The 26,625-nt window shown below is 37.9% G+C and overlaps 3 protein-coding genes and 2 long non-coding RNA genes across 7 annotated transcripts; 3 read left to right on the top strand and 2 right to left on the bottom strand.

Moving 5' to 3' along the window:
- Nucleotides 1–1,441: 1,441 nt before the first annotated feature.
- LOC108170855 (uncharacterized) lies at nucleotides 1,442–5,438 on the top strand. Of its 3 annotated transcripts, XR_011573990.1 has the most exons (4): nucleotides 1,442–1,696; nucleotides 1,772–1,890; nucleotides 4,574–4,622; nucleotides 4,708–5,438. It is a non-coding gene; the product is annotated as an uncharacterized lncRNA (long non-coding RNA). The 3 variants fall into 3 exon arrangements; XR_001787323.3 differs by lacking the exons at nucleotides 4,574–4,622; nucleotides 4,708–5,438 and adding an exon at nucleotides 2,179–2,957 and having other exon boundaries at nucleotides 1,444–1,696; XR_011573991.1 differs by lacking the exons at nucleotides 4,574–4,622; nucleotides 4,708–5,438 and adding an exon at nucleotides 3,590–3,892 and having other exon boundaries at nucleotides 1,490–1,696.
- Nucleotides 5,439–14,106: 8,668 nt separating this feature from the next.
- Nucleotides 14,107–17,768, top strand: LOC103449549 (G-type lectin S-receptor-like serine/threonine-protein kinase At2g19130). The gene has a single exon (XM_029090512.2). The coding sequence runs from the start codon at nucleotides 14,965–14,967 to the stop codon at nucleotides 17,272–17,274; it is 2,310 nt and encodes a 769-aa protein (XP_028946345.1). The 5' UTR covers nucleotides 14,107–14,964; the 3' UTR covers nucleotides 17,275–17,768.
- A 538-nt stretch (nucleotides 17,769–18,306) lies between these two features.
- On the top strand, nucleotides 18,307–18,825 carry LOC139190121 (G-type lectin S-receptor-like serine/threonine-protein kinase At2g19130). Its single transcript, XM_070809900.1, has 2 exons — nucleotides 18,307–18,440; nucleotides 18,597–18,825. Exons 1-2 carry the CDS (start codon nucleotides 18,307–18,309, stop codon nucleotides 18,823–18,825), a joined length of 363 nt encoding a protein of 120 aa, XP_070666001.1.
- Nucleotides 18,826–19,587: 762 nt separating this feature from the next.
- LOC103449507 (putative pentatricopeptide repeat-containing protein At1g31840) lies at nucleotides 19,588–22,116 on the bottom strand. Its single transcript, XM_029090513.2, has one exon. It carries the CDS (start codon nucleotides 22,114–22,116, stop codon nucleotides 19,588–19,590), a length of 2,529 nt encoding a protein of 842 aa, XP_028946346.2.
- Nucleotides 22,117–23,410: 1,294 nt separating this feature from the next.
- On the bottom strand, nucleotides 23,411–24,342 carry LOC114820156 (uncharacterized). The gene is made up of 2 exons (XR_011573615.1): nucleotides 24,285–24,342; nucleotides 23,411–24,147 (listed from the first exon to the last, which is right to left on the bottom strand). It is a non-coding gene; the product is annotated as an uncharacterized lncRNA (long non-coding RNA).
- Nucleotides 24,343–26,625: the final 2,283 nt, after the last annotated feature.

Genomic DNA, 26,625 nt, shown 5'->3' with positions numbered 1-26,625 from the left:
TATGGATGACATGGTCCTCGAAGTGGACACAAAATTTTCACACCTCTCTTACGTGCATGCGTAAACGTGAGTAGAAAAAGATAACAAGGACCTCTCTTATGTGAGATTTTCCAAAATATACTAAATGTAGGTAAAACATTATCTTATGATTGGCTTTTAAAGCATATTATTAACTGAATCTCCTCTAAGGCAAGTGAGTATTTGCGTTGGACTTGAACTACGATGAGGAAGAGAATATGAACTTTGGACAAAGAACCTTCCTGCAAAACATACAGCGTCGACTTTAGAGACAATAACAACAACAACAACAAAGCCTTTTCCCACTAAGTGGGGAAAAAGCTGCTTATTTTGAAAGTTGCGTTGGGAAAAAACTGACTTGTAGTTAACTTCAAAACGAAGGACAAGTTTTGGCTTCTGTTTGCAGCAAATCTAACTCTTTTGTTGCAATTTTATCAAGAGATGGATATGAAAATTCTACTATACTATACATTGAGGTTTTTGTTACGTTGTACCTTCATTGCTTGTATTTCCACGGCGTCTCACATCGTCTCTCCGGGCCAATCTCTCTCTGGGCGGGCCAATCTCTCTCTGGGGAAGAAACAATCACCTCTCCAAGTGGAACATTTGAGCTCGGGTTCTTCATACCAGGTACATCTCAAAACTATTACATGGGCATTTGGTACACAGATCCACTACCCATTAAGACCGTCGTTTGGGTTGCAAACAGAAACCAACCTGTTTCTGCACCAAATCTTTTGGCATTGGAGCTTCTCGAAATGGAAACTTGACCTTAAGTAGCCCCGCCAATGTTGTAGTATGGTCAACTAATTCGGGTTCAAAGGTCTCTAATTCTGGTGTAGCAGAGCTTCTTGACAATGGGACCTTTGTCATAACAGATGCATTTAATTCATCTGTTGTTATATGGCAGAGCTTCTTGGCTGCTGGGTGCTGAGCTTGGAAACAAAATGCTTACGATGAACAAACTAGTTCTTGGATCCGGGAGGAACATGGAAAATCCTGCACCTGGTCCTTTTTCTTTTGAGCTAGATGTATTACCTTCCGAGTTATCTTCCTATCCTTATAACTTTACTACAGCTGCAACAACCCGTCTTAAAATTTACGTTTTAATTAGGTAAAATTACAAAAATACCCCTAACGACAAAAACATTGACTTCCATTTATTTTCTTCCGTTGACATGTAGGAATTTTTCTTTTATTTTATTTCCGTAGCACTCATCGATTCGAACACGTAAGCGTGAACGGAATCGAATTTGGAGTTAAAACGAAACTTCTATGAATTTTTTAATGTTTAGGGCATTTTGATAAATTTCACAATTGTAAATATTTCTCCACTTTAAGCTTTTCCTTGGCTGACACGTGGCATATGTTTCCCCCATTTCTGGGGTGTTCTTTTGGTCCCGTGAACCTTCTCTCCCCCTTCCTATTCTTCATTTTTCTTTCTCTCTTCATCACTCCCACTCTCTCTCTCATATCTCTCACTTTTCTCTTCCTCTCTTGCCGAGACATACACACACACACCCACATACATTCAGACCACCCACCACCACTACCATCTCTGACCTCTAGACACAAATCTCAGACATAGAGGTTCCTTTCTTCCCACATTTTTCGGCTGCATAGTCGTGGTCACTGTGCAATACTTTTATCAGGCGAATTCTCGCCATTTCTGGCCAAGGTAAGCCTCAAAATTGGTCCCCATCATTGTAGATCTTGTCTAGGTTCACAATTAGTAAGTTTTTGGGTGTTGTAGGAACTCGAAAAACACAAGGGAAGTCACTGTGCAAAATCTGGAATTTCAAATCTGTGATCATTTGGCCACTTTCCAACCATTTTTCCGGCCAACGCCGATCACCGTTGGGCCTCCTAACGGTATGAACCCTTCTCCACATTCCTAACTACATTTTGGCTTTTGAATCACTTAATTTGGGCTTGTACCGAGCTTGAAGTGAGCTCTTGAAGTAGGACGAAAAATCTGGAAAATTTCCAGAAATTATGAGGTGGCGCGTGATGACCCAGGCCGCCGCCTCATGGCGGCGTGTTGCAGAACCCGAGGTCCATCTTTAGATTTTTCAACGTGTTGAATCCGAATCTGTTGTTCGTTTTCCCAATTCGATCCTTTTAGTAAAGTTTTATTAATTGGTATCTATTTGTGGTTAGGTGCGTCGGTTGGAATTGACCTCGTCCTCCCTAGTTTGAGTGGCTTTCGGTAGCGGAATATTTGTAAGTGAATCCTGTTTGGGTTAAAACTTGAACTTTAGGCTTAAAAGGGAGTTGGCCCAAAAGAAGGACTAGGAGGAAAGGAGCCCGAAGCTCAGCCAAAGCCCAGAAGGCAGAAAAGGGCTTTTCCCGACTAGGTGCATATCATTTGAATCATTTGCTCACCTACCTAGAGACCAAGTAGTGTAGACCAGCCAACTAATCAGCCCAAAAAGCACTTTACAGTGGCAATACAAGTAAAAAGCTGATGAGTCATTGCCCTTCAAGCTGCATTCGGGCAAGATTAATGCTACAGGAGGCCAAGCCAAACTATCTATAAAAGAAGAAAGAGAAATCAGAGATAGAGACACTCAAAAAAACAAACAAATACACAAACTCTGCTCAAGCCAGATTTGTCTTCAACGAAGCTGTAGTCAGCCCAAGCCTTCATCCTTTTCGAGATCAACCCTCACAAAAGCCTTTGTAAAAGCTCTGTTACCTTGTCTAAATCTTGCTGTAGTATCGATTTCCTTCTGTAAACTCATCCCCCTATCCCTCTTTCTAAGCTTTCAAACCTCTTTATAAATAAAAAAGATAGGAAGTTGCAAGACGACCAGCTTTGCCCGACCCTCTTTGTTTTTGTCTTTTCATTCATAAGTCTAGTAATATGTTGTATACTTCCATTTGTATCCAAGTTATTTCTAGCAAGTTAATGATTAAAAGACTCATCAGTTCTTGAATCTGATTGGAATATGTATTCACAGTTTAAATCAGATCTGAGTTCTAAACCCTCGGGCATGTAAGATTGATCATTCAAAAGTCCTTGGTCTCAAGGCATAAAAAAGAACTTTATGTGGACTTAACCCATCCACGACAGTCTTTGATAACAAGAAGTCCGAAGTTACTTGGGGCGCAAGTAATCGACCTATTTCTTAGTTATATTTCTGTTATATTATGATTATCATGGAACGTTTAAGTATATAAATAATTCTGATGGGAAGCCTTAAGGCCTACATCTAAGGCCCTACACAGGCACCTATTTGGATTCATTATGCTCTTCGGGCTCGGGTAATTAGAAGTATAATAGTCATAATACTTCTGCAATTAATGAAACAAACATTATATGTTCGAGTACTGGGTTAGTTCGTGATTGTGAGCCTCAAGGCCTACACCTAAGACCCCACAAAGGCACATTTCATAACTAAAACAACCTCTCGGGTATATATACAACTAAAACTCAACATCTACCATGCTAAAGATGGTAGTGGCACGCCTGTACACCTAAAAGTTAATCTTGATTGTGAGCCTCAATGCCTATACCTAAAGCCCCACAAAGGCACCTTTCAAAGTTAACCCTGTCATTCTCTTTCAGCTTTGCCCGACAAGCCTTGCCTGACAAGCTTTGCTCGACAAGCCCGCCAGTGAGTAGAAGCCCGACAGAAAGCATCAACCGGCGCCAACCTCTCGGGGAGCTGTGTACTCGTCCGCTAGGAGACATCCCCAACGGAAATTCTAGCCATGAACAAACCCCTTCTTAAATTGCATGTTTTTATAAAATATAGGCTTGCATTCACGAAAAGAATGATTTCATAATTTTAAGTTTTATGCATTATTTATGATTTATTGAATTATGTTTTACGAAACGTTATGAATTATTGGATTTACGCGTATGATATATTACAGATTTACGAATATGTTTTATTATGGTTTATGAATTGATGCTTTGAGCTTTTGAGCTCCGGTGATTTGATATGAGATTTTGAATTACGTTTTCTGTGCTTATCTAGTGTGTTATCATACGACACATACACACAACACGAGTATGTAGACGTCTATGGCCATAGGACACAGTTGAAGATATTTATGACGTACTCCTAGCTTCACTGGCGAAACTAGTGTTAGACAGCTTTACTAGCCATGACTAGTGTCGGTGTGTTATGTATATGTATATATATGTATATGTATATGGCATAACTTAGAGTCGTACAACTTCACCTTTGGGTGATGGGACCTATCATATTTCTTCACTGGCGTAACCCAGTATCATACAACTTCACCTTCGGGTGATGGTTATGCCTTTGGGCGACTATGATACCCTTAGTTGAGTACTTTATTATTTTGGATTTACGAGATTTCTCAGATTTGCCTTTGGACGATTTCAATACCACTTTTAGATGTGGTTTTATTACCTATGAATGTTTTCATGGCACGTTAGGGTTTTCAGAAAACCTATTATGTAGTATTATCTACGTTTTCAAAACAAGAGGTTAGTATGTTCAGAAAGAAATCGGTTTTATTATTATTAGTATTAGTATAAATTATGGTCTACTCACCCTTTGTTTTGCGCCTCCTTTAGCAGTTAGAATCGAGGCATACGAACCCGACGTCAGGGCACTTCCGCACAGGTATCTTCGAGTCTTCTCAGTGTAGGACCCGTTCCTTTGTTCGTACCTTTTTTTATAATAATTCTTTTACATTATTCTTGATTAGTTGTATGCTCTGAACACGTTTCCGCATTGGCACTTCTACATATGTATCTTCGTCACCCTCAGGTGTCAGCCAGCACGTGCTTGTCCTGGTATTTTGGGATATCGGGGTCGGGGCGTGTCAAGAGCCACACTTGAAATCAATTGTCAGCTCAAGTTTTATGCTTGGGACCAAGGCTTTTGGGGAAGGTCTTGGATTTTTGTTGAACAATTCGACCAGTGTGAGGCCGATGCGTTGTGTGGTGCTTTTAGTATTTGTGACAATTGGAAGTATTTTCATTGTCATTGCCTTGAAGGATTTGAACCCAAAGTCAGCGAAAAATGGAGACTAGAAGATTTCTCAGATGGTTGTGTAAGGAAAATTTCTTTTCACTGCAAACCTGGGGAAAGACTTCATAAGTTATTCTCCAGACAACATAGGATTGCATCTCCGAATTGTGGATTATAAAAATGAGACGACTAGAAAGACTGCTGTTATGAATTGCATATATGTGATTACTTTGATCACTAGAATAATAATTAGCTATAGTTAAAGGGTTAAATTGTAAGAGATTTGGGGTCTGAATTGTAATGATCTGGGATCTTTGGGTTGATTGTAATAGGGCAAGTGTTGTAGGGAGTTAATTCAAACAGCTGGCAATCACATACTGGATTGCTAGCTAGTGGTATATCTCTCTCTTTCCACCCTCATTGTAACGGTTATATTTGAACAAATTGAAAGAATATTCCAGCTAAGGATTGTGATTCTAACATTGGTATCACCTATCCAATTTTGGTTTTCCTTGTTGGGAAGGTCGGCCCCAAACCAAACACTCGCCAAACCACCATAGATGCTCGGGTTTCTACTCTCGAAACTTCCTTTGCTTCCCTACTTACTATGATCGCTGAAGCTGTGAACAATGTATTCGATGCTAAGCTCCCAGACCAATTCCAAGCACACCTTATGGTGTACTTTGAGTAATTTTTCCGTGAGCTTCAGGTTAAAGGAGACGATGAAGGTTCCTCTACTTCGCCTCTCACTAAACCTTCTTTTCACCAAGATACTGATCTGGGTAACCCACCTTGAACTCAGATCTGGGCTGGTGGAGGCCCTAATCCTCGTCTTCCATAACAACAGCAGATTGATTTTCCCAGATTCACTGAGGGGGAATATCCATTAGTCTAGATTTACAAAGCAAAATAGTTCTTCAGCTTCTACAATATTTGTGATCCTCAGCGAATGTTGATCGCTTTCTTTTATCTAGAAAGGGGAGTGCTACAATGGTTCTGATGGATGGACTGCCTCCATACTACACCAAACTGGTTGGAATTAGGGAGTGCTACAATGGTTCTGATGGATGGACTGCCTCCATACTACACCAAACTGGTTGGAATTTTCTCAAGCTTTATGTCGGGAGTTCAGACCTTCTGAATTTGACGATAGTGATGAGGCCCTTTTCAAGCTCAGGAAAACTTACACCCTTCGTGAGTATGTCACTGAATTCCGCCGTTTGGCTAATCATTCTCTTGACACTGGTTTGATCCTTCTTAAAAGCTGTTTCATAGAGGGTTTAAAGAAGGAATTGAAATATGATGTTAAACTTTTGAAGCTTGTAACTGTGCATGATGCAAAAATCTCTAAGTTTAAACCTAACCCTACTAAACCTTCTCCCACAGTCAAATCTCACACTACATATGCTACTCATCTGACTCACACTATACCTCGCCAGGGTAACTTAGCTATTAAGAAATTGTCTCCTGATGAATTCAAAGGAAACGAGAAAGGGGAAAATATTGGTTTTACACTGATAAATGGTCCAATAGAGATTAATGTGGGTTGAAGTAACTCTTTATGTCAGATGTGTTGGAATCTGATGAATTGGATATGGAACCTCAGGAAGTGCCCCCAGAATTGCACAACATAGAGCTTAGTGCTTGTGTATTTTATAGCGCTAATGGCGAGCAACCCTCCAAAACCATAACAGTAGAAGGGCAAATCAATGGACAATGTGTTAAAATCCTCTTGGATTCTAGCAGCACACATAATTTCATTGATTCTAAGCTTCTCAAACAGTGGGGATTTCAAGCTTTCCCTACTAAGTCTTTTGAAGTGATGATAGCAGATGAGGGTAAGTTTAGAAGTTCTGGATGTTGTAAACATGTTGATCTTACTTTGGGAGGGTATAATTGCAATATGGTTCTGTATTCTCTACCACTAGGGGGCGTGATGTAGTATTGGGAGTGTAGTGGTTATCCACAATGAGTCATGTGCTGTGGGATTTCCAACTACTCACGATGAAGTTCACTAAAGATCACCACACTTACAAATTATCCTACAAGGTCACCCCTGAGCCTACCATTCAAGAAGTGACATTGCGGTACCTAGATAAGGAGATCTTTAAATCCAATTTAGGTCTATTTCTCTACTTCATGGAAGGGAGGAAAGTTGAGGCTTGTGAATTAAGTAAATAACAGCTCCAAGAACTCTAGAATTTGCTTGGAGAATTTGATGAGGTTTTTGCGTTGCCCACTAAGTTACCTCCCCACAGGGTACATGATCATCACATTCCACTGATACATGGAGCTAAACCACCAACATTAGGCTATATCCTTATGGTCCATTGTAGAAAATTGAAATTAAAAAGGTAGTTTAGGAATTGCTTGATGTAGAATTCATTAGACAGAGCCATAGCCCCTTCTCATTCCCTGTCTTGTTGGTGAAAAAGAAGGAAGGCACTTGGAGGATGTGCATTAACTATAGGGAGCTGAATTCACTTACTATCAAGGATAAGTATCCCATTCCCTTGATAGATGACCTCTTAGATGAATTGCATGGGGCACAATACTTCTCCAAGTTGGATTTAAGGTATGGATATCACCAGATCTTGATGAAACCAGAAGATGTGGAAAAAAAAAAACAGCTTTTAGAACTCATGAAAGGCATTATGAGTTCCTTGTGATGCCTTTTGGTCTCACCAATGCACCAACCACTTTTCAAAGCCTTATGAATGATTTGTTCAAGCCATATCTCAAAAAACTTATGCTAGTTTTCTTTTATGATATTCTGATATATAAGAAGACTTAGAAAGACCACTTGACTCATTTGCAGCTTGCATTGGGAATTCTCAGAGATAACTAACTCTATCTCAAGAAATCTAAATGTTCATTTGGACAAGCTTCTGTGGAGTATATAGGGCATATCGTATCCCATGATGGTGTAGATGCTGACCCTTCCAAGTTGCAAACCATTCAAGAATGGCCTAGTCCCAGAAATGTGAAGGAATTAAGACGGTTTTTGGGACTCACTGGCTACTATAGGAAATTTGTGCCAGGCTATGGTAAAATATGTCAACCCTTATACAAACTCATAAGGAAGGATAGGTTTGAGTGGCATTCAGAGGCTACACTGGCTTTTGAACAACTTAAGTCTATCATGGTTTCACCACATGTTCTTGCTCTCCCATATTTTTCTAAGACTTTTGAGTTGGAATTTGATGCATCTGGATATGGTATTAGTGCTGTGTTACATCAATCAGGGAGACCTATAGCTTTCACTAGCCAGTCCCTAGGCCCCAGAAATCAAGCTATTTCCACATATGAGAAAGAGTTGATTGCCATAGTACATGCTGTGAAGAACTGGCAGAACAATCTTCTAGAAAGACACTTTATTATCAAGATTGATCATAACGGTCTCCAATATTTCCTTAACCAGAGGGCAAATACCCAATTCCAACAGAAATGGGTGTCAAAATTGTTGAGGTAAGACTATGAGATCCAATACAAACAAGGTCATCAAAATGTGGTTGCTGATGCACTCTCTAAAGTTCAAGGGACAACTTAACTACATGAATTCCTTATTCCTGTTGATGACATGAACATGGAATGCACTGCCATCTCATATCCATATTTTGGATGGATGAGCTCAGAAAAAGTAATGAGCAAGATGGGTGGATTACTGAGAAAAAGAATGAAGTGACTCAAGCTATCCAAGATGGTTTTGGGGGTTTAACATTGAGCAAGCATTCTATAGACAATGAGTCCCTGGGCTACAAACAAAGGGTAGTTGTAAGTCCTTTATTTGATTGGAGAACTAAGATAATTGAGGAACATCATTCAACTCATGCATCTGGACACCAAGGGGTCTTAAAAACTTACCAGAGAATTAAGAAGAGTTTCTATTGGCATGGAATACAAAATGACATCAAGAAGTTTGTTGTTGAGTGTCAACCTTGTCAACAAAACAAATTTGAAATTATCTCACCCCTTGGATTGCTGTAGCCATTACCTATTCCTCATAGGGTATGGGCTGACATTAGTATGGACTGTATAGTAGGCTTGCCTAATTGTAGGGAAAAACTGTGATCTTAGTGGTGGTTGACATGCTATCAAAATATGCCTTTTTTGTACCCTTGTCACACCTCTACATTGCCACTAAAGTAGCACAACTATTTGTGGATCATATATTCAAGTTGCATGGGATGCCTAACTCTATTTTCAATGATAGAGACCCCATAATCATTAGTGCATTTTGAAAGGAACTGTTTAAATTGTAAAACTCCAAGATGTGCATAAGCTCAGGGTATCACCCACAAAGTAATGGCCAAACTGAGGTGATGAATAGATGCCTGGAAACCTATCTCAGATGCTTTGTGGGAGGTCAACCAAAGAAGTGGGTTCAATGGCTCTCTTCGGTTGAATGGTGCTTCAATACTTCTTATCACACCTCATCTAAATACACTTCATTTGTGCTAGTTTATGGATACCCCATACCCCATGCAATCCTTTATGAGATGGGTACTGCAAGAGTTGAGACTGTGGAGCAAAGGTTACTTGAACGCGATAGGATCTTATTTGTGCTAAAAAGTAACTTGGAGCTGGCTTAGAATATGATGAAAAAGTACAGTGACAAGAAGAAGACAGAGAGACATTTCACAATTGGTGATTTTGTTTACTTGAAGTTGATACCATACCATTTGCGGACTTTAGCACCTCACAATTACCACAAGCTACAACCTAGGTACTACGGACCCTATGAAGTACTTGAAAAGATTAGTAATGTGGCTTACAAGCTTAAACTGCCAGAAGGAACTAAGATACATCTAGTGTTTCATGTGAGTTGCATTAAGAAACAATTAGGGAATCACGCTCAAACTATGTTGCCTCAGGTTATGGAAGATGGCTTAGCTCAAAACAATCCCAAAGTTGTGATAGCTAGAAGAATTTACAAGAAGGGGAACTCTGCAGGTGTGCAAATTCTGGTGCAGTGGCAAGATCAAGAGGAGGATAATGCTCTTTGGGAGGACTTCAACGAATTCCAGGCCAAGTTTCCTGATTTTTCTCTTTGAACCTTGTGGACAAGGTTTTCTTAAAGAGGGAGTGTTGTTATGAATTGCATATCTGTGATTACTTCGATCACAAGAATAATAATTAGCTATAGTTAAAGGGTTAAATTGTAAGAGATTTGGGGGTTGAATTGTAATGATCTGGGATCTTTGGGTTTGATTGTAATAGGCCAAGTGTTGTAGGGAGTTGATTCCATAAGTTTGTTGAAGTTGTACAACTGGCAATCACACTGGATTACTAGCTACTGGTATATATCTCTCTCTCCACACTCATTGTAATGGTTAGATTTGAATTATTCCAGTCCCAACTTCTTCTCCATTTGCATTGCTGCTGATGAGTCCATATTATACCATATATTTTACCTTATTCTTAGTTATAGTTTATTGGTTATTTTGGTAGAATTTTAATACTTTGTTATATATTTTCAATGTAGAACAGTCGACTTCCTTTAGAGTAAAAAGTGACCAAACAGATGAATTTTGGAGTGATTCCAATTGGAGGATGTTCATGAGTCTTTCAAGATGAGTGTGTCAAAATTCCAGATTTTTCTACCAAGCTGTTTGACTGTGGCAATGAAATAAAGACCCAACGCTCAGCTTTCCCAAATTGACATTTCTGGACGTTTTAGGTATTTTGGAGATCAAGATGGCATATTTTGAGGAAGATTCCCTTTGATGATTTGTTAGAGACGTCTCAAGCTTTAAAAAGAGACATTTTGGGACCAAATTTGGTCAATCAAAAGTCTGATTTTCTGAAAAGTCCGAATTTCAATTTAAATAGGAAACCTTTTATTTTATAGTTATCTTATTCTATTATGTTTCCTAGTTTTTAGAAGACTTTTTCTAATAAGGATTTTATTTTGTAGTTGTATAAATAAGGCTTTTTAGCCATTAGGGTTAAAAGGGAGAGGACGGACGCATCGATTTGGAGAACTTAGCTAGGCTTTGACGATTTGTATTTCAAGGAGTTTTTTGTCATTTTTCTATTTCAATAAAATTCCTTTTGTTTTATAATTGTTCATAACTAATTTCCATTTTCTAGGGCGATGCCTTGAGCCTTAGCATGAATATGTAGTCTTTATTTAATTGCTTATGATATTATGCATGCATGCTTTGAGTTATTAATCAATGTGTTTAAATTGTCTCTATATCTTAATGCTTAGCTACCATTAGGATGTTTAAATAAGTAATCGGATGCAATTCAGTCGGAATACCACCGGGGGATTGAGTATTGCTTCTTGTGATTGATAGTCGTAATTTCACCTGGGGCAAATACCACGTCTTAGGGGTTGCATGGTTTTTTAAAGGGTTTTCACAAAGCGTAATGAGTCATGCATGTTTATATTTGATCTGAATATCACAGATGGATTGCATGTTTGATATACATTCTAGCTTAAATACCACGAGTAGAATATGCATTAGGAAAACCTAACATTCAAAGTTGCATGTGTAATTCATAAGTAATTAGTAAAACTACATAGGATTATTAAGGTGATAGCGGAACCCTAGTGCTCAAATTTATTTTCAAAACTATTTTCTTTTGTTTGTTTACTTTCTCATATTTAATTGTTTTTAATTAAATTCGTTTTTAATATTTTAGGTCATAAAATCACTTTTTTCCAAACTTTGTTTTCAAATAATTAATTAAGATTTGGTTTAAATACAAATTATTCATTTAATCTCTTGAAAAACGACCTGCTATACTACGATAACTTTGCTATAGTGCGAGATAGAGAGAGGACACGAGAGGGAAGAGAGAGAAGGTTATGGGTGTGTGTGTGTGGTCCAAAGTCACTAATCACAACTAATAATTTTCTTACTTCCAATTGGGTCCAAAATAATAGGGACTTAACACATTGGTCCTCAACCACACATAGCCCCACGATGTCACAAACGCTCAAGGGTAAATCTGTCTTTTCACAACCACGATAAATAATTCTCGGGACGGGCTGTGACAGCTGATGAGTCCATATTATACCATATATTTTACCCTATTCTTAGTTATAGTTTATTGGTTATTTTGGTAGAATTTTAATACTTTGTTATACATTTTTAATGTAGGACATTCGACTTCCTCTAGAGTAAAAAGTGATCAAACGGATGAATTTTGGAGTGATTCCAATTGGAAGATGTTTGTGAGTCTTTCAAGATGATTGTATCAAAATTTTATATTTTTCTACCAAGTCGTTTGACCGTGGCGATGAAATAAAGACCCAGCGCGCAACTTTCCCAAATTGACATTTCTGGACGTTTTGGGTATTTTGGAGATCAAGATGACATATTTTGAGGAAGATTCCTTTTGAGGATTTGTTGGAGACGTCTCATGCTTTTAAAATAGACCTTTTGGGACCAAATCGGAGTTGATTTGGTCAAAAGTCTGATTTTTTGAAAAGTCTGAATTTTAGTTTAAATAGGAAACCTTTTATTTTCTAGTTATCTTATTCTATTATGTTTCCTAGTTTTTAGAATTTTTTTTTCTAATAAGGATTTTATTTTGTAGTAGTATAAATAAGACTTTTTAGCCATTAGGGTTAAAAAGGAGAGGACGGACGCATCAATTTGAAGAACTTAGTTAGGCTTTGACGATTTGTATTTCAAGGAGTTTTCTGTCATTTTTCTATTTCAATAAAATTCCTTTTGTTTTATGGTTGTTTGTAACTAATTTCCGTTTGCTAGGACGATGCCTTGAGCCGAGTAAATTGTAGCTATGGTCCCTGAACTTTACTCAAATTGGAGCAATGGTCCTTCAACTAAAAATCCATTACCATTGGTCCTTCAACTCATTAAAACGTGTAGCTATGGTCCCTCAACTAAAAATCCATTACCTTTGGTCCCTCAATTTTAATTCAACTGGAGAAATGATCCCTTAACTTTATCCAAATTGTAGCTATGGTCCTTCAAACATAACTCGTTTTGACAAAAATTTTTACGTAATTGACAAAAATGACCATAATTACACACTTTGATGAGTTGAGGGACCCTAATTAAATAAATGGTTATTCCAACATAACATATTTTGACAAAATTTTGAAGAAATTAATGAAAATGACTATAGCTACACATTTTGATAAGTTGAGGGACCAATGGTAATGGATTTTTAGTTGAGGGACCATTGCTCCAATTTGAGTAAAGTTCAGGGACCATTGCTACAATTTACTCGCCTTGAGCCTTAGCATGAATATATAGTCTTTATTTAATTGCTTATGATATTATGCATGCATGCTTTGAATTATTAATTATTGTGTTTAAACCGTCTCTATATCTTAATGCTTAGTTACCATTATGATGTTTAAATAAGTAATCGGATGCAATTCGGCCGGAATACAACTGGGGGATTGAGTATTTCTTCTTGTGATTGATAGTTGTTATTTCACCTAGGGCAAATACCACGTCTTATGTGTTGCATGGTTTTTCAAAGGGTTTTCACAAAGCGTAATGAGTCATGCATGTTTATATTTGATCTGAATACCACAGACGGATTGCATGTTTGATATACGTTCTAGCTTGAATACCACGAGTAGAATATGCATTAGGAAAACCTAACATTCAAAGTTGTATGTGTAATTCATAAGTAATTGGTAAAACTACATAGGATGTATTAGGAAAACCTAACCTTCAAAGTTGCATGTGTAATTTATAAGTAATTGGTAAAACTATATAGGATTATTAAGGTGATGGCGGAACCCTAGTGCTCAAATTTATTTTCAAAACTATTTTCTTTTGTTTGTTTACTTTTCAATTTATTTAATTGTTTTTAATTAAATTCGTTTTTAATATTTTAGGTCAAAAAATCACTTTTATCCAAACTTTGTTTTCAAATAATTAATTAAATTTTGGTTTAAATACAAATTATTCATTCAATCTATGTGGAAAACGACTTGCTATACTACGATAACTTTGTACTCTTACAAATATTTTTAAATTTTATATCCTTACTTTTGCAGGTGTTTTTATCCCTGCTTATCTTAGGTTGACTTCTTGGATTGTAATTGGAGTAGTGGCAGGGTTCTTTGTTGACTGGCAAGTCAAGTCTAATACATTTTGATAAATGAGACGACTAGAAAGAGTGCGAGAAAGACTTGTTGGATTGTAACTGGAGTAGTGGCAGGCAGGGTTCTTTGTTGATTGGCAAGTCAAGTCTAATATATTTTGATATAGCTTATCTGGTTAAGATCAATCATTCAAAGGAAGGGTAATTTTCGGCTTTTGCTTGCAGCAATCTAACTCTTATGTTGCAATTTTTATCAAGAGATGGATACGAAAATTCTACTCTGCTATACATTGAGATTTTTGCTATGTTGTTCCTTCATTGCTTGTATTTCCACGGCGTCTCACACCATCTCTCCAGGCCAATCTCTCTCCGGGGAACAAACAATCACCTCTCCAAGTGGAAAATGACCTTCATTGCTTGTATTCTACTCTGCCATACATTGAGATTTTTGCTATGTTGTACCTTCATTGCTTGTATTTCCCTACTGAAAACGACCTGCTATACTACGATAACTTTGTACTCTTACAAGTATTTTTAAGTATTTTCATCCCTACTTTTGCAGGTCTTTTGCAGGTCTTTTTATCCCTGCTTAGCTTAGGTTGACTTCTTGGAAGTATTTTTAAGTATTTATATCCCTACTTTTGCAGGTGTTTTTATCCCTGCTTATCTTAGGTTGACTTCTTGGATTGTAATTGGAGTAGTGGCAGGGTTCTTTGTTGACTGGCAAGTCAAGTCTAATACATTTTGATAAATGAGACGACTAGAAAGAGTGCGAGAAAGACTTGTTGGATTGTAACTGGAGTAGTGGCAAGAAGGGTTCTTTGTTGACTGGCAAGTCAAGTCTAATATATTTTGATACAGCTTATCTGGTTAAGATCAATCATTCAAGGGAAGGATAAGTTTCGGCTTCTGCTTGCAGCAATCTAACTCTTTGCAGTTTTATTAAGAGATGGATACGAGAATTCTACTCTGCTATACATTGAGATTTTTGCTATGTTGTACCTTCATTGCTTGTATTTCCACGGCGTCTCACACCATCTCTCCAGGCCAATCTCTCTCCGGGGAGCAAACAATCACCTCTCCAAGTGGCAAATTTGAGCTCGGTTTCTTCACACCAGCAATCACCTCTCCAAGCGGAAAATTTGAGCTCGGTTCCTTCGCACCAGGTATACCTCAAAACTATTACATAGGCATTTGGTACAAAAGTCTACCCAATCGGACTGTAGTTTGGGTCGCAAACAGAAAACAACCTGTTTGTGAACCGCATTTTTCAGTATTGCAACTTGTCGAAAATGGAAACTTGACCTTAAGTGGTCCCTCCAAAGTTGCAATATGGTCGACTAATTCAAGATCAAAGGTCTTTAATTCTAGTGTAGCAAAGCTTCTTGACAATGGGAACTTTGTCATAACGGATGCATTTAATTCATCTGTTGTCAAATGGCAGAGTTTCGATCACCCGACGGATACTTGGCTGCCGGGTGCTAAGCTTGGATACAATAATCGTACGAGGAGAAAACTAGTTCTTACATCCTGGAGAAATCCGAAAACTCCTGCACCTGGTCCTTTTTCTTCTGAGCTAGATGAAATACCTTTTAATTTATCTTCGTATCCTGATACCTTTACTAGAGGCAGACTTGAAATCAATGGTCAGCTAAAGTTCTATGCCTGGGACCAAGGCTTTACGGAATGGACTTTGATTTCGGTTGAACCATCGGACCAGTGTGCGGTTGATTCTTCATGCGGTGCTTTTAGTATTTGCAACCAACGGAGTTTTCCTCGTTGTGGTTGCCTCGAAGGATTTGAACCCGGAGTCAGGGAAAGTTGGATACTAGAGGACTTCTCAGATGGCTGTGTGAGGAAAATTCCTTTTCACTACAGTCCCAGGGACTCATTTTTGGCGATAACTGATGTTGGAATTGGATATCCTAAGAACTATGAGCAAATTATAAATGTGAGCAATGATCAATGCAGATTAGAATGCTTAATAAATTGTTCATGCAGTGCCTTTGTTTATAATTTTATCGATAGTCGTCGGTGTTTCATTTGGATAGGGGATCTATATAATATACTGACAATGCCATCCGAATCCATTTCCATAAGTTATTCTCCAGATAGCCCAGGATTGCATCTCCGGATTGTGGATTCTACAAGTGAGACAAAGAGAAAGACTACTTGGACTGTAATTGGATTACTTGCAGGGTTCTTTTCCATCTTAAGTAGTACTTTCATTGTCATGGTATTTTTTAGAAGGAGATGGTCAGCAGGAGCATTGGCAACTACCGACGATTCTTTGGTGCTTTACAAGCATAGAGATTTAAGAAGAGCAACAAACAACTTCTCCGAAAAACTTGGGGAAGGAGGCTTTGGTTCTGTATTCAAGGGGACGTTGCCTAACTCAACGGCCATAGCAGTGAAAGAGCTAAAAAGTATGAACCAGGGAGAGAAACAATTTCGTGCTGAAGTGGGAACTATCGGTGTAATCCAACACATTAATCTCATTCGCATGAGGGGATTCTGCGTGAACGCTTCAAAGAGATTTTTAGTTTATGACTACATGCCAAATGGTTCTCTGCAATCTCTTATTCTTGGAAAGAACCCGATAATGTTAGATTGGAATGCTAGATATCACATTGCAGTAGGGACTGCCAGAGGATTGTCTTACCTCCATGAAGAGTGCAGAGACTGCATAATACACTGCGATGTTAAGCCAGAGAACATCTTGTTGGATTCAGAATACAGTCCAAAATTGGCGGATTTTGGTCTTGCGAAACTCTTGGGGAGACACCACAGCCGGGTTTTGACAACCATGAGAGGGACTGTGGGCTATCTCGCACCAGAATGGTTTTCGGGTGAAGCCATCACCCCAAAAGCCGATGTGTTTAGCTATGGCATGTTGCTGATTGAGGTCATATCAGGGAGGAGAAACAGAGAAGGGTTAGCTGACGGGGTAGAAAACTTCCATCCTATCCGGCTAGCGAATGCAGTTAATAGAGGGGAAGATCTTTTCACCTTGTTGGATTGCAGGTTGGAAGGCAAAGCTGACAGAGATGACCTAAGTAGAGCGTGCAAAGTGGCTTGTTGGTGCATTCAAGAAGATGAGAAGGATAGGCCAACAATGAGGCAGGTTGTTCAAATTCTTGAGGGAGTTTTGGACATCGGTGTTCCGCCAGTCCCGCAGTTCCTCCAGCGTCTTATCAGAAGTCCGGCAGAAGGCATTAACTACCAGGAGACTACATCCGATTCAGGTTCATGGTCATGATTCGATGTCCAAAGTGCATTTCAAGCCGAAGTCAGCAACTGTGCAACAAGAATTCATGAGGATCAGATGAAGAACGTGAGGGTTCTTGCAGTATGATTGTAAATATAACCTTATCTTGGAGGCAGTAGGTTTTTGAATATTTCCAGTTCAATAAATATCGGTTATCTAATGAGATATTAAAAAGGGAAATGATTTTCGCACTCGGTGGGAGCATTAGAGATGGGGATGCCATAGACTGCTGTAACAAGTATGGAGTTTCGGTTTTTTCACAAACGTTAGGCACTTCAGGCATTGATACCGATTTTGGCCGTGATGCTTCCATCTTTGGACCTTAGGTCTGAATATGTTGTATTCGTAAGGTACAGGTTTTCGCTCTTGGGGAATCCTGTAGACATGCTTGTTCGATATCGCGGCAAATCATCATGTTTATGTAATCTGAATGCGGATTTGAGCTGCCATAGATTTAAATCTATCTATGCTTGTTATATGTTGTTGATCTTGATGTGTAGTTGCATGAATGTAATTTGTTCTCGTGTCTACCGAGAAGGTAACGTCATTCCTAGGCCCACACAACCAAGCAAACCGCCTATTTTGGAATTGGTGGAATCGAGCCAGTGGTGGTCCCCAAAACAAGGGCGGTTCTGCCTAGTTGTGTGAGTGGGCATACAGATGACATGGTCTTCTAAGTGGACACAAGATTTTCTCGTAATTCCATGGCTTTCTAAGACTTGGGATGTTTTGGGAGATATTTGTAGGGATGGTTGTAGGCCTGGTCGCATTCATAGTCTGATTACCCCAAACAGGGAAGGAAGGGTAGTAAAAATATTACAGCAGTTAAAGTCCAAGGGTCTGCAAGAACAATATTTGTTCTGGTTATGATCCAATGAAAGGAAGGACAAGTTTTGTGTTCTGTTTGCAGCAAATCTAACTCTTTGTTGCAATTTAATCTAAGGGGTGGATACGAAGATTCTACTATGCTCCAGTGTATCATACTCATTAGGATTTTGATTATGTTCTACCTTTATTGCTTGTATGTCCACGGCGTTTCACGCCATCTCTCCAGGCCAGTATCTTTCCGGGAGCCAAACAATCACCTCTCCCGGTGGAACATTTGAGCTCGGTTCCTTCACACCAGGTGAATCTCAAAACTATTACATAGACATCTGGTACAAGAATCTACTTATGGTTTGGTTCACAAACCGAAAACAACCTGTTTCCAAACCAAAACTTTTGAGTATTAGAATTCGAAAATGGAAACTTGACCTTGAGTAGCCCTCCAAAGTTATAGCATGGTCAACTAGTTGAAGATCAAATGTTTCTAGTTCTGGTGCAGCAAAGCTTCTCGACAATGGGAACTTTGTCATAACTGATGCATCTGATTCATCCGTTGTTATAGGGCAGAGTTTCGATCACCTGATGGATACTTGGCTGCCGGGTGCTGAGCTTGGATACAATTTGCGTACCAAGGGAAAACGAGTTCTTACATCCCGGAGAAACCTGCAATATCCTGCACCTCGTCTTATGGTTTCCAAGTTTAGTGATTTTTTGTAAGGATGATATGTGACGAAAATTCTGAAAGTTACCTTTGAAATACAAAGTAAATTAACTATTAAACTGTAATTGTGTCACTATTTTTACACTAGCCACTGGCGGAGGGAGTTAAGGACCAGGGGTTGCCTGGGCCTATCCTAGCTTTCTAAAACAAATATATATATACAAGGGAATTATGCATCCTTATATTGCTTCCTGCTTTCCAAGTTTCAAGCATAACCCCATCTCCCAATTAGCTTTAATATTTTATCTATCTCCTTAACACAAATTAATAGCATTTAAAATCAAAGCAATATTTCTGTTTTCTTTAAATAGAAAACATTCAATTTTAATTATGAAAATTTAAAAAATTCCCCTTTTCTTTTTGATATCTCATACATTTTATAATCCTAAATTTGAAATCTATTAAACAAATAAGTTTTAAATTTCTTTGTTTCTCTGTTGTTTCTGCTTTATTCTACATATTACATGAGATTTATGGTTCATAAAGTTTTTATTTATCTCATTGAGTTGAATAGTCGTCAAGGATAATTATAATTTTTTGTGAGTATGTAATATTATATGTGCATATGTTGTTTTGAACATTTGATTTTGATATATATATATATATATATATATCATATTAGCTTTGTAAATACCATCCGCTTAAAAAAAATTGAAAAAAAACCTTTATGAGAGGCCTCTCCTCACCGAAAATTCTAGCTCCGCCACTGACACTAGCTTTGCTTCAGTTAATTGTGTCACTGTACTAAACAACAGATCTTATCTGCAAATCATGTGGTTGGGAGTACCCTCATATTTTCGCCGATCAGCTCCAAGGATATGCTCCGCAATCATCCTTTGTATGACAGCATCCGGCATGATCCCACTTGTTAACATACGCCCATACAACACGAGGCCTTCTGCCGTTCTTCCTACCTTGCAGTAACCGTGAATCAGAATCCCGTATGCTATTACATCTGGCACCAGGCCCCTGTTTATAGCGCAATGAAATGCAAGGGATGCTTTCTCCACAAGTCCTCTTTTGCAAAGACCGTCAATGAGGATGCTATAACTGATTATATTTGGAGAGATGCTTTTAAGCATCTCTTCGTGTAGTTCAAAGGCACTTTTTGTGTTTTCAGACTTGAAAAACCCATCAATCAGACAACTATATGTGACCACGTTAGGTTCAGGATCCTTTTCCAGCATTTTATCAAACATCAACATTGCGTCGTCCATTTTACCTTCTTTACAAAATGCATCAATCAATATAGTGCAAGTAATGGCATTGGGTTTGCACTTCCCCTGCATCATCTCTTCAAAAAGTTGAACAGCCACCTCTAACCTTCTCTGACAGCAATAACCACAAATCATTGTGTTGTATGTAATGATATCAGGTTCCGGACCACTTTCAGCAAACCGCTCAAAGACTTCCTGCGCAGCATCTATGCAATTTTCTTTGAACAGCATATTAATGAGGACATTATAAATGGCAATATCGGGATTTACTCCATTTCTTCGCATCATCTCAAATAGCCTGAGTCCAGCATGTAAATGCTTCTGCTTGCAGCAACCATCAATCAGTGTGCAATATGTTACAACATCTGGTAAGAAACCCTTCTTTACTGATTGGAAGAAAAAAACCAACGCATCGTTTAATCTCCCTACTTCAGAAATACCCTTAATAAGCACGGTATTCGTCACCACATCTGGTTTTATGTTATAAATTCCCATTTGGATGTACACCTTCACAGCATCCCTCAATCGTTTCAATCTGCAGCAACCATCTATTAACATGTTGAAAGTATAGACATTTGGCTTAACGCCCCTATGAACAGCTTGAAAGAAGAACCTAAGAGCATCACCCATCAGCCCATTTTTGCAAAGGCCATTTAATAACACACCGTAAAGAATAATATCAGGTTCATAGCCCGTCTTGATCATACTTTCATACAGCTGAAATGCATCTTTTAAATTCCCTATTTTGCACATTCCTTCAATCAAACTACTATAAGTCAGAATCGATGGCACAAAACCACACTTCAAAATCTGACCAAATATTCCACAAGCCTCCGTGACCTTACCATCCTGACACATGCCGTTAATAAGAATGGTGTAACTAACAGAGTTTGGTGAGATCCCTTCTTTCAGCATTCTTCGGTAGACCTCCACTGACTTCACTGGATCTCCAATTCTCACGTACGCATCCATAACAGAACTGAAAATGACTACATCCAACTTAATCCCACCATCCAACGCCGCTGAGAAAAGCCAACACCCGTCCTCGAATTTTCCTGCCTTAAAAAGACCATCAACTAGGATGCTATATACAACCAAGTCAGGACTGATACCCTTCTCTATCATAATCTTGTAAAGCTTCTTTGCCTCTTCCAATTTCCCATCTTTACAATACCCGTTAATCATCGTGCTAAACGTCACCACATTTGGCTTCGGACCAACAGTTAGCAATACCGTAAAGAAATCTTCACCATCTCCAACCTGATTTTCTTTACAAAGACGTTTTAAAATCTTGTTACAAGCAACAATGTCAAGCGAAAAGCCTCTGTCAATCAATGCAGAATGAAATTCCAAACCCGTTTCGAATCTACCCTTGTTCAGAAGACCAACCATAATAAACTCATACGCACAAAAATGTTGTCCTCTCAATGCACTACAGATTTCTCCATACGCATCGAGAATCATGTCGACGCGATTCGCATCAACCAAACAATTCAGCATTCTAGACAACGCATAAGGAGACACCCGAACACCCAATTTATACGTACGAATGAAGGTATCAACAGACGAATCCAACATCCCATTTCGACAAAAATTCTCAATCAGAAAGCTAGAAACAAGACTAACATCGGAACTGTGATTCCGAAAACAATCAGAAAATGCAGCAAAATAGTCAAACTGAGACCCGAACTGACCTACCATTGTGTCGAAAAGGCGGGAAGCCGGAGCGAGCATCCGGTTGCGGAGCAGCAGGTGAATGAGGTCACAGAAGGACTGCGGGGAGTGGTGGAGGCCGAGGGAGCCGTGGGACCAGTCGAAGAAGCGGAGGGCGGAAACGGGGTTGGATTGAAGGGAGAGGAGGATGGGATGGAGGTGGTGGGGTTGTAATTTGGAGAGAAAATGAGGGTTTAAGAGTTTGGGGTTGTTTTGGAGGAAGGCGTTGGAGATGTGGTGGATCAGGGTTTTGGAAGAGAACGGGGGTAAGGTCGAATAGGGAGAGAGAGAGCGGCGCCGCCGCGTGAGGAGGAGTAGTAGTTTTGAGACTGGAGAGGAAGAGGAGGCAGATATCATGCTGGTTCAAGATTCGGCATCCTTCACCCATGGACGAACCCAGAGCCTCCTCCTATGTATTCTCCGACGACCCAAAGCTGTTAAGATTTCAGGTTTGGGGTGGTTAGGGGAGGCGGAGGGAAGAGGTGATTCAGGATTGGGGCGAAGATTGGAAAGGTACAGGGTTGTGGTTGGGGTTTAAGAAAGGGGTTTAGTTTAATAGGATTTTTTTTTTTAGTACATATATTTTTAGATGGAGGGAAGCGTGATTTCGGCAAAACCATACAATAAACAGCCTAATTTGGTATTGAATTCTCCATCTACGATATTCGAACCTAAGACATTTCACTTCTAATTGAAAAGAAATACCACTAAATCAGTATTGAGTAGTGGGTTTTTTCTTTTCTTTTCAGAAAAGTAGAAATAAACTCAATTTTACAAGCAAGTTTTAGGTAAAAACCATAATATCGTTAACCTGACCGTTAATTTTTTTGTTAATTGATGACGTGTCACAGTCGGCCAAAGTTATGTCACTTCATTAATTAATAGAGGACTTGATTAAAAAAAAATTAACGGAAGCACAAAAGTGCCGAAGAAATCAAACTAGTATGAAAAAATGAAGTCAAATTTTTTAAAATTTTGAGAATAATAAAAGGAGAGTTTACTAGTTTATTCATTTAATTATTGTAAAGTGAGCTTCGAATAATATATTTGTAGCTTATAAATGGGAAAATTCATGTCTCTTAGACCTGTAGATGCGAGCAACAACTATGGTGAACTTGTACACACAGTTGAAACCTGTGAACTCTTCACGAGCGTGCTAGTACCAAACCTTCAACAATGTTTTTAAGTGCCAATTCTTTTGTCCCGCAGCTTAATAAAGGACTTCAAGATATTTGCAGATGCATTGGATGCACTTCAAGGAATTTGCAGATGCATTGGATGCAGTCAAAGGCAAGGAATTTGCAGATGCATTGGATGCAGTCAAAGGCAATGGGGTTGTTCTAATGTAATCTGCAGCTGCCGTCGATGCAACAGAAAGAGAGCGAACGGAGCGCTATCACAACTTGCCGGCAAAATAAGCCATGTCAAGCTACTTAGAACAGTAAAACCAAATGCAGATTGTTGCAGGGAACTTATCCTCAGATTTTCACGTTTGTAAGATCTTGATGTGCCTATGAAGGCTTCTGATTCAGATTTTATTAGAACACTTCGCTTCTTCCCTATTTGCGTATCATATTTTCACGCTGACATATAAAAGACTCATTGAAAATACGTGTCAAACTATAGTTTTGTGTGCAAGAACATGCCAAACTGGTTGAAAACTGAGATTTTTCACATAAACAGATCTTTATTTCACATATGCATCATTTATGATAGATATTAGATACATATTACTTTTCATTCTTCAAACTGAAATTAATAGTAAATATATATGCTTCATAAGCTTTATTATATAACATAGTACGTATTAGTCTACTCATAAAACTTAATTTGCAGCAAGCCAAAGTTACCAAGATCCGCTCGAAACCATGAAGTATTAAAAATTCCATATGATCATTTCTATCCCAGGAGAAGTAACACAGTTCCTTCGACTACTCTAGCAGACCACAGAGTAGCACGATCATCAAGATTACGGTTCTCCTTACGCACTACCTTATGTGCGACATCCACGCCATAGTCTGCATGAATTTTGGCCTTCAACTCACCGACAGTAGTCCCATGGTATACAAAGACTTCACAATATAAGTTGTTAGCCACTATAGAAATACCAACTTTAATCTTGTTAAAGACAAGGATGGTAGCATTAGCAGGAATGTTATAGCTTTGGACAGTAAGTTGATCTTCCAAAACGAGCCCTTCCCATGAGAGCTCTTGCCTATCTGCTGCGATTGGGACGACGATACCTGGCCATGAGAGATCTGGCCCATCAGCGGTGACTGGGAAGGTAAGCGTTTGCGAAATCAGTAGTTTTACTTCGATAATTCTTGCAGAGTAGGGAACCACCAGTGTGCCCATTGCTCCTTGCCAATTGACTTTGATCTCCACTGTCTGCAGTACATCAACCCGCAATTATTTTCGTTATGGACATGCATGCAGGCATATAAATTTAGAAAAAAAAATATATATTAAGAAGTAATAAATTGGTATTTAGCAGATGACGCTTACGGAGTGCGAAATTTTCTTACCGGAACCGGATTCATAACATCAGGATCCATTGGTTTTCTTGACAAAGATGTATATTTTCAGACGAGTAATGAAAATGGTTGAATGACAAGCTTGTTTAAAATGTATATGTTCATGGCATTAGCATGTTTGACTGATATTTGCACACACAATACAGGTTCCTTTGATTTCATGCATATTTTGTTGTGTTTTGACAACATTGCAATATACATGAAAACATGCATATTTTGTTGGGTTTTGACAACATTAATGCAATAAACATGAAAACATGCATGTATAAACAAGTATATTTCTCATTTTAATTATTACCTTGTCCCATTCAAAAATGATTTTTTAGTCAAAATGGTTCCTGAGATTTGCATAACTCCTCACTTTGGTCCCTAAGATTTGAAATCCATAGAAGTGATCCTTGAGATTGTCCACTATCAATCATTTTGGTCATTTGGTGAAAAATTATGTTAAATAAGGATCAAAATGATAAAATTATCCTCAATTTAATAAACAATAGGCCAAAACGATTTGACCAAATTTGAGGATTTTTTTGTGATTTTATCCTTATTTTATGGAAATTTTTCATGAAATGACCAAAATGATTGATTGTGGACAAATTCGGGGACCAATTCTATTGATTTCAAATCTCAGAGATCAAAATAAGGAGTTATGCAAATATTATAGATCATTTTGGCTAAAAGGCCTTCTAAAATATATAATATGTCCTCGATTCATAATTTAACACATACATGCATTGTAATATACATACTAAAAAATTATCCCATTGTTAGTGTAGATCAGCTCGACACATTCCCAAAAAGTTGACTTCGACAATGATCGAGCGACCTAGTATTACTTGCAAAAAGAACAAGGTGGGTTATTATTTATTAGGCTACATTGGATTATTCATCCCCGTGGTCATAGGAAACTTGCATGATGACACCCGTGGTGAAAAAACTAGGAATTAAACCCCTGTGGTCAAGAATGTTAGCAAATTTAGTCAAAAAGTAAGATTTCTGTTAAATGACTGTTAAAAGTATAGGTAAAACTGTATTTTCAGTTCCAATTGACATTAAAATAAATAATTTTTTTATAACAATTAACAAAAAAAAATAATTCTTAATTTTTTAAATAAAAAAAAAGCCCCAATTCAATGTTAATTGGAACTAAAAATACAGTTTTACCCTAACTTTTAACAATCATTTAACAGAAATCTTACTTTTGGACTAAATTTGCTAACATTCTAGACCACATGGGTTTAATTCCTAATTTTTTCACCACGGGGGTCATCATGCAAGTGTCTTATGACCACAGGAATGAACAATCCAATTTAGCCTATTTATTATTACTTGAACCGATGCCTTTGAATATAAAATCTCACAACACTAAATGTGTAGGATGTAATGAAATTTCTTTGCGAGGTTACAAGTTTTAGGTAAAAACTCATACTTTTGTTAACATGATCATTAATTCATAACGTGATAGCGTCGACTAAAGTCATGCCAATTAATTTATAAACGGAGCATTTGACAAAAGAAATTAACGAAAGTACAAAAGTGCCAAAAAAAAAATCAAACTTAGTATGAAAAATGGTCAAATTTTTGAAAATTTTGAGAATAATAAAAAGAGAATTACTTGTTTATTTATTTACTGAATGCGAGCTTCGAATCATATAATTCTAGCCTATAAATTAGAAAATTCACATTTGATCTCTTATAATTGTAGATGCGAGCAACAACTACACTCTTGGTGAATTAGTGAATACTTTTGGTGAATTTTACATATGGTTTAAACTTGTGAACTTCGTCACGTTTATTTTAAGAAGAAATTTTGTGGCTAATTCATAGACTAACTCAAGTTTACCGTGTTTTCTAAGTCACCTTGACCAAGCTCTTGCCTCTCATTGTTCTTTTTTAGACCATCTTCAAAGGAAATGTCAAATATATCAAATATGATTAAAAGATATTTAAGTATTCTCTAATGAATTATGATGTGACATGTGAGTCATTTGACTCATTACTTTCCAGTTGCCTATTTTGACAACAAACAAAGAAGAAGTCAAATATATTTAATTTAATTTTTAATGCATGAGTCCCATCAACAACCAATAAAATAAAAACTAAAACTAATTTTGATTATTTTTTAATAGTTAATGAAACTTTAGGTTCAATAAAATAATAAAATAAATATTTGACACATCCATTGGAAAAAATAAAGAGAATTTAGCACTTGTGTTTAATTTGCCACATCAGCTATTAAATAAAATTTTGACATGCTATATTTGACATCTCCTTTGGAGATGCTCTCAATGGTTTTTTTTTTTTGGCTTCGGCTCTAAGTGGTTTTTTTGTC

This window comes from Malus domestica, chromosome 12 (assembly GCF_042453785.1).
Source record: "Malus domestica chromosome 12, GDT2T_hap1".
Lineage (NCBI taxonomy): Eukaryota > Viridiplantae > Streptophyta > Magnoliopsida > Rosales > Rosaceae > Malus > Malus domestica.
The sequence above is the reverse complement of the archived record's forward strand: the minus strand, read 5'-3'. Positions and strand labels throughout refer to the sequence as shown.

Coding starts and splice junctions, on each gene's coding strand:
- LOC103449549 (XM_029090512.2), top strand. CDS start 14,965: ATGGATACGAGAATTCTACTCTGCTATACATTGAGATTTTTGCTATGT.
- LOC139190121 (XM_070809900.1), top strand. CDS start 18,307: ATGTCCACGGCGTTTCACGCCATCTCTCCAGGCCAGTATCTTTCCGGG. Junction 18,441..18,596: donor AACTATTACATAGACATCTG/GTACAAGAATCT, acceptor AAATGTTTCTAG/TTCTGGTGCAGCAAAGCTTC.
- LOC103449507 (XM_029090513.2), bottom strand. CDS start 22,116: ATGATATCTGCCTCCTCTTCCTCTCCAGTCTCAAAACTACTACTCCTC.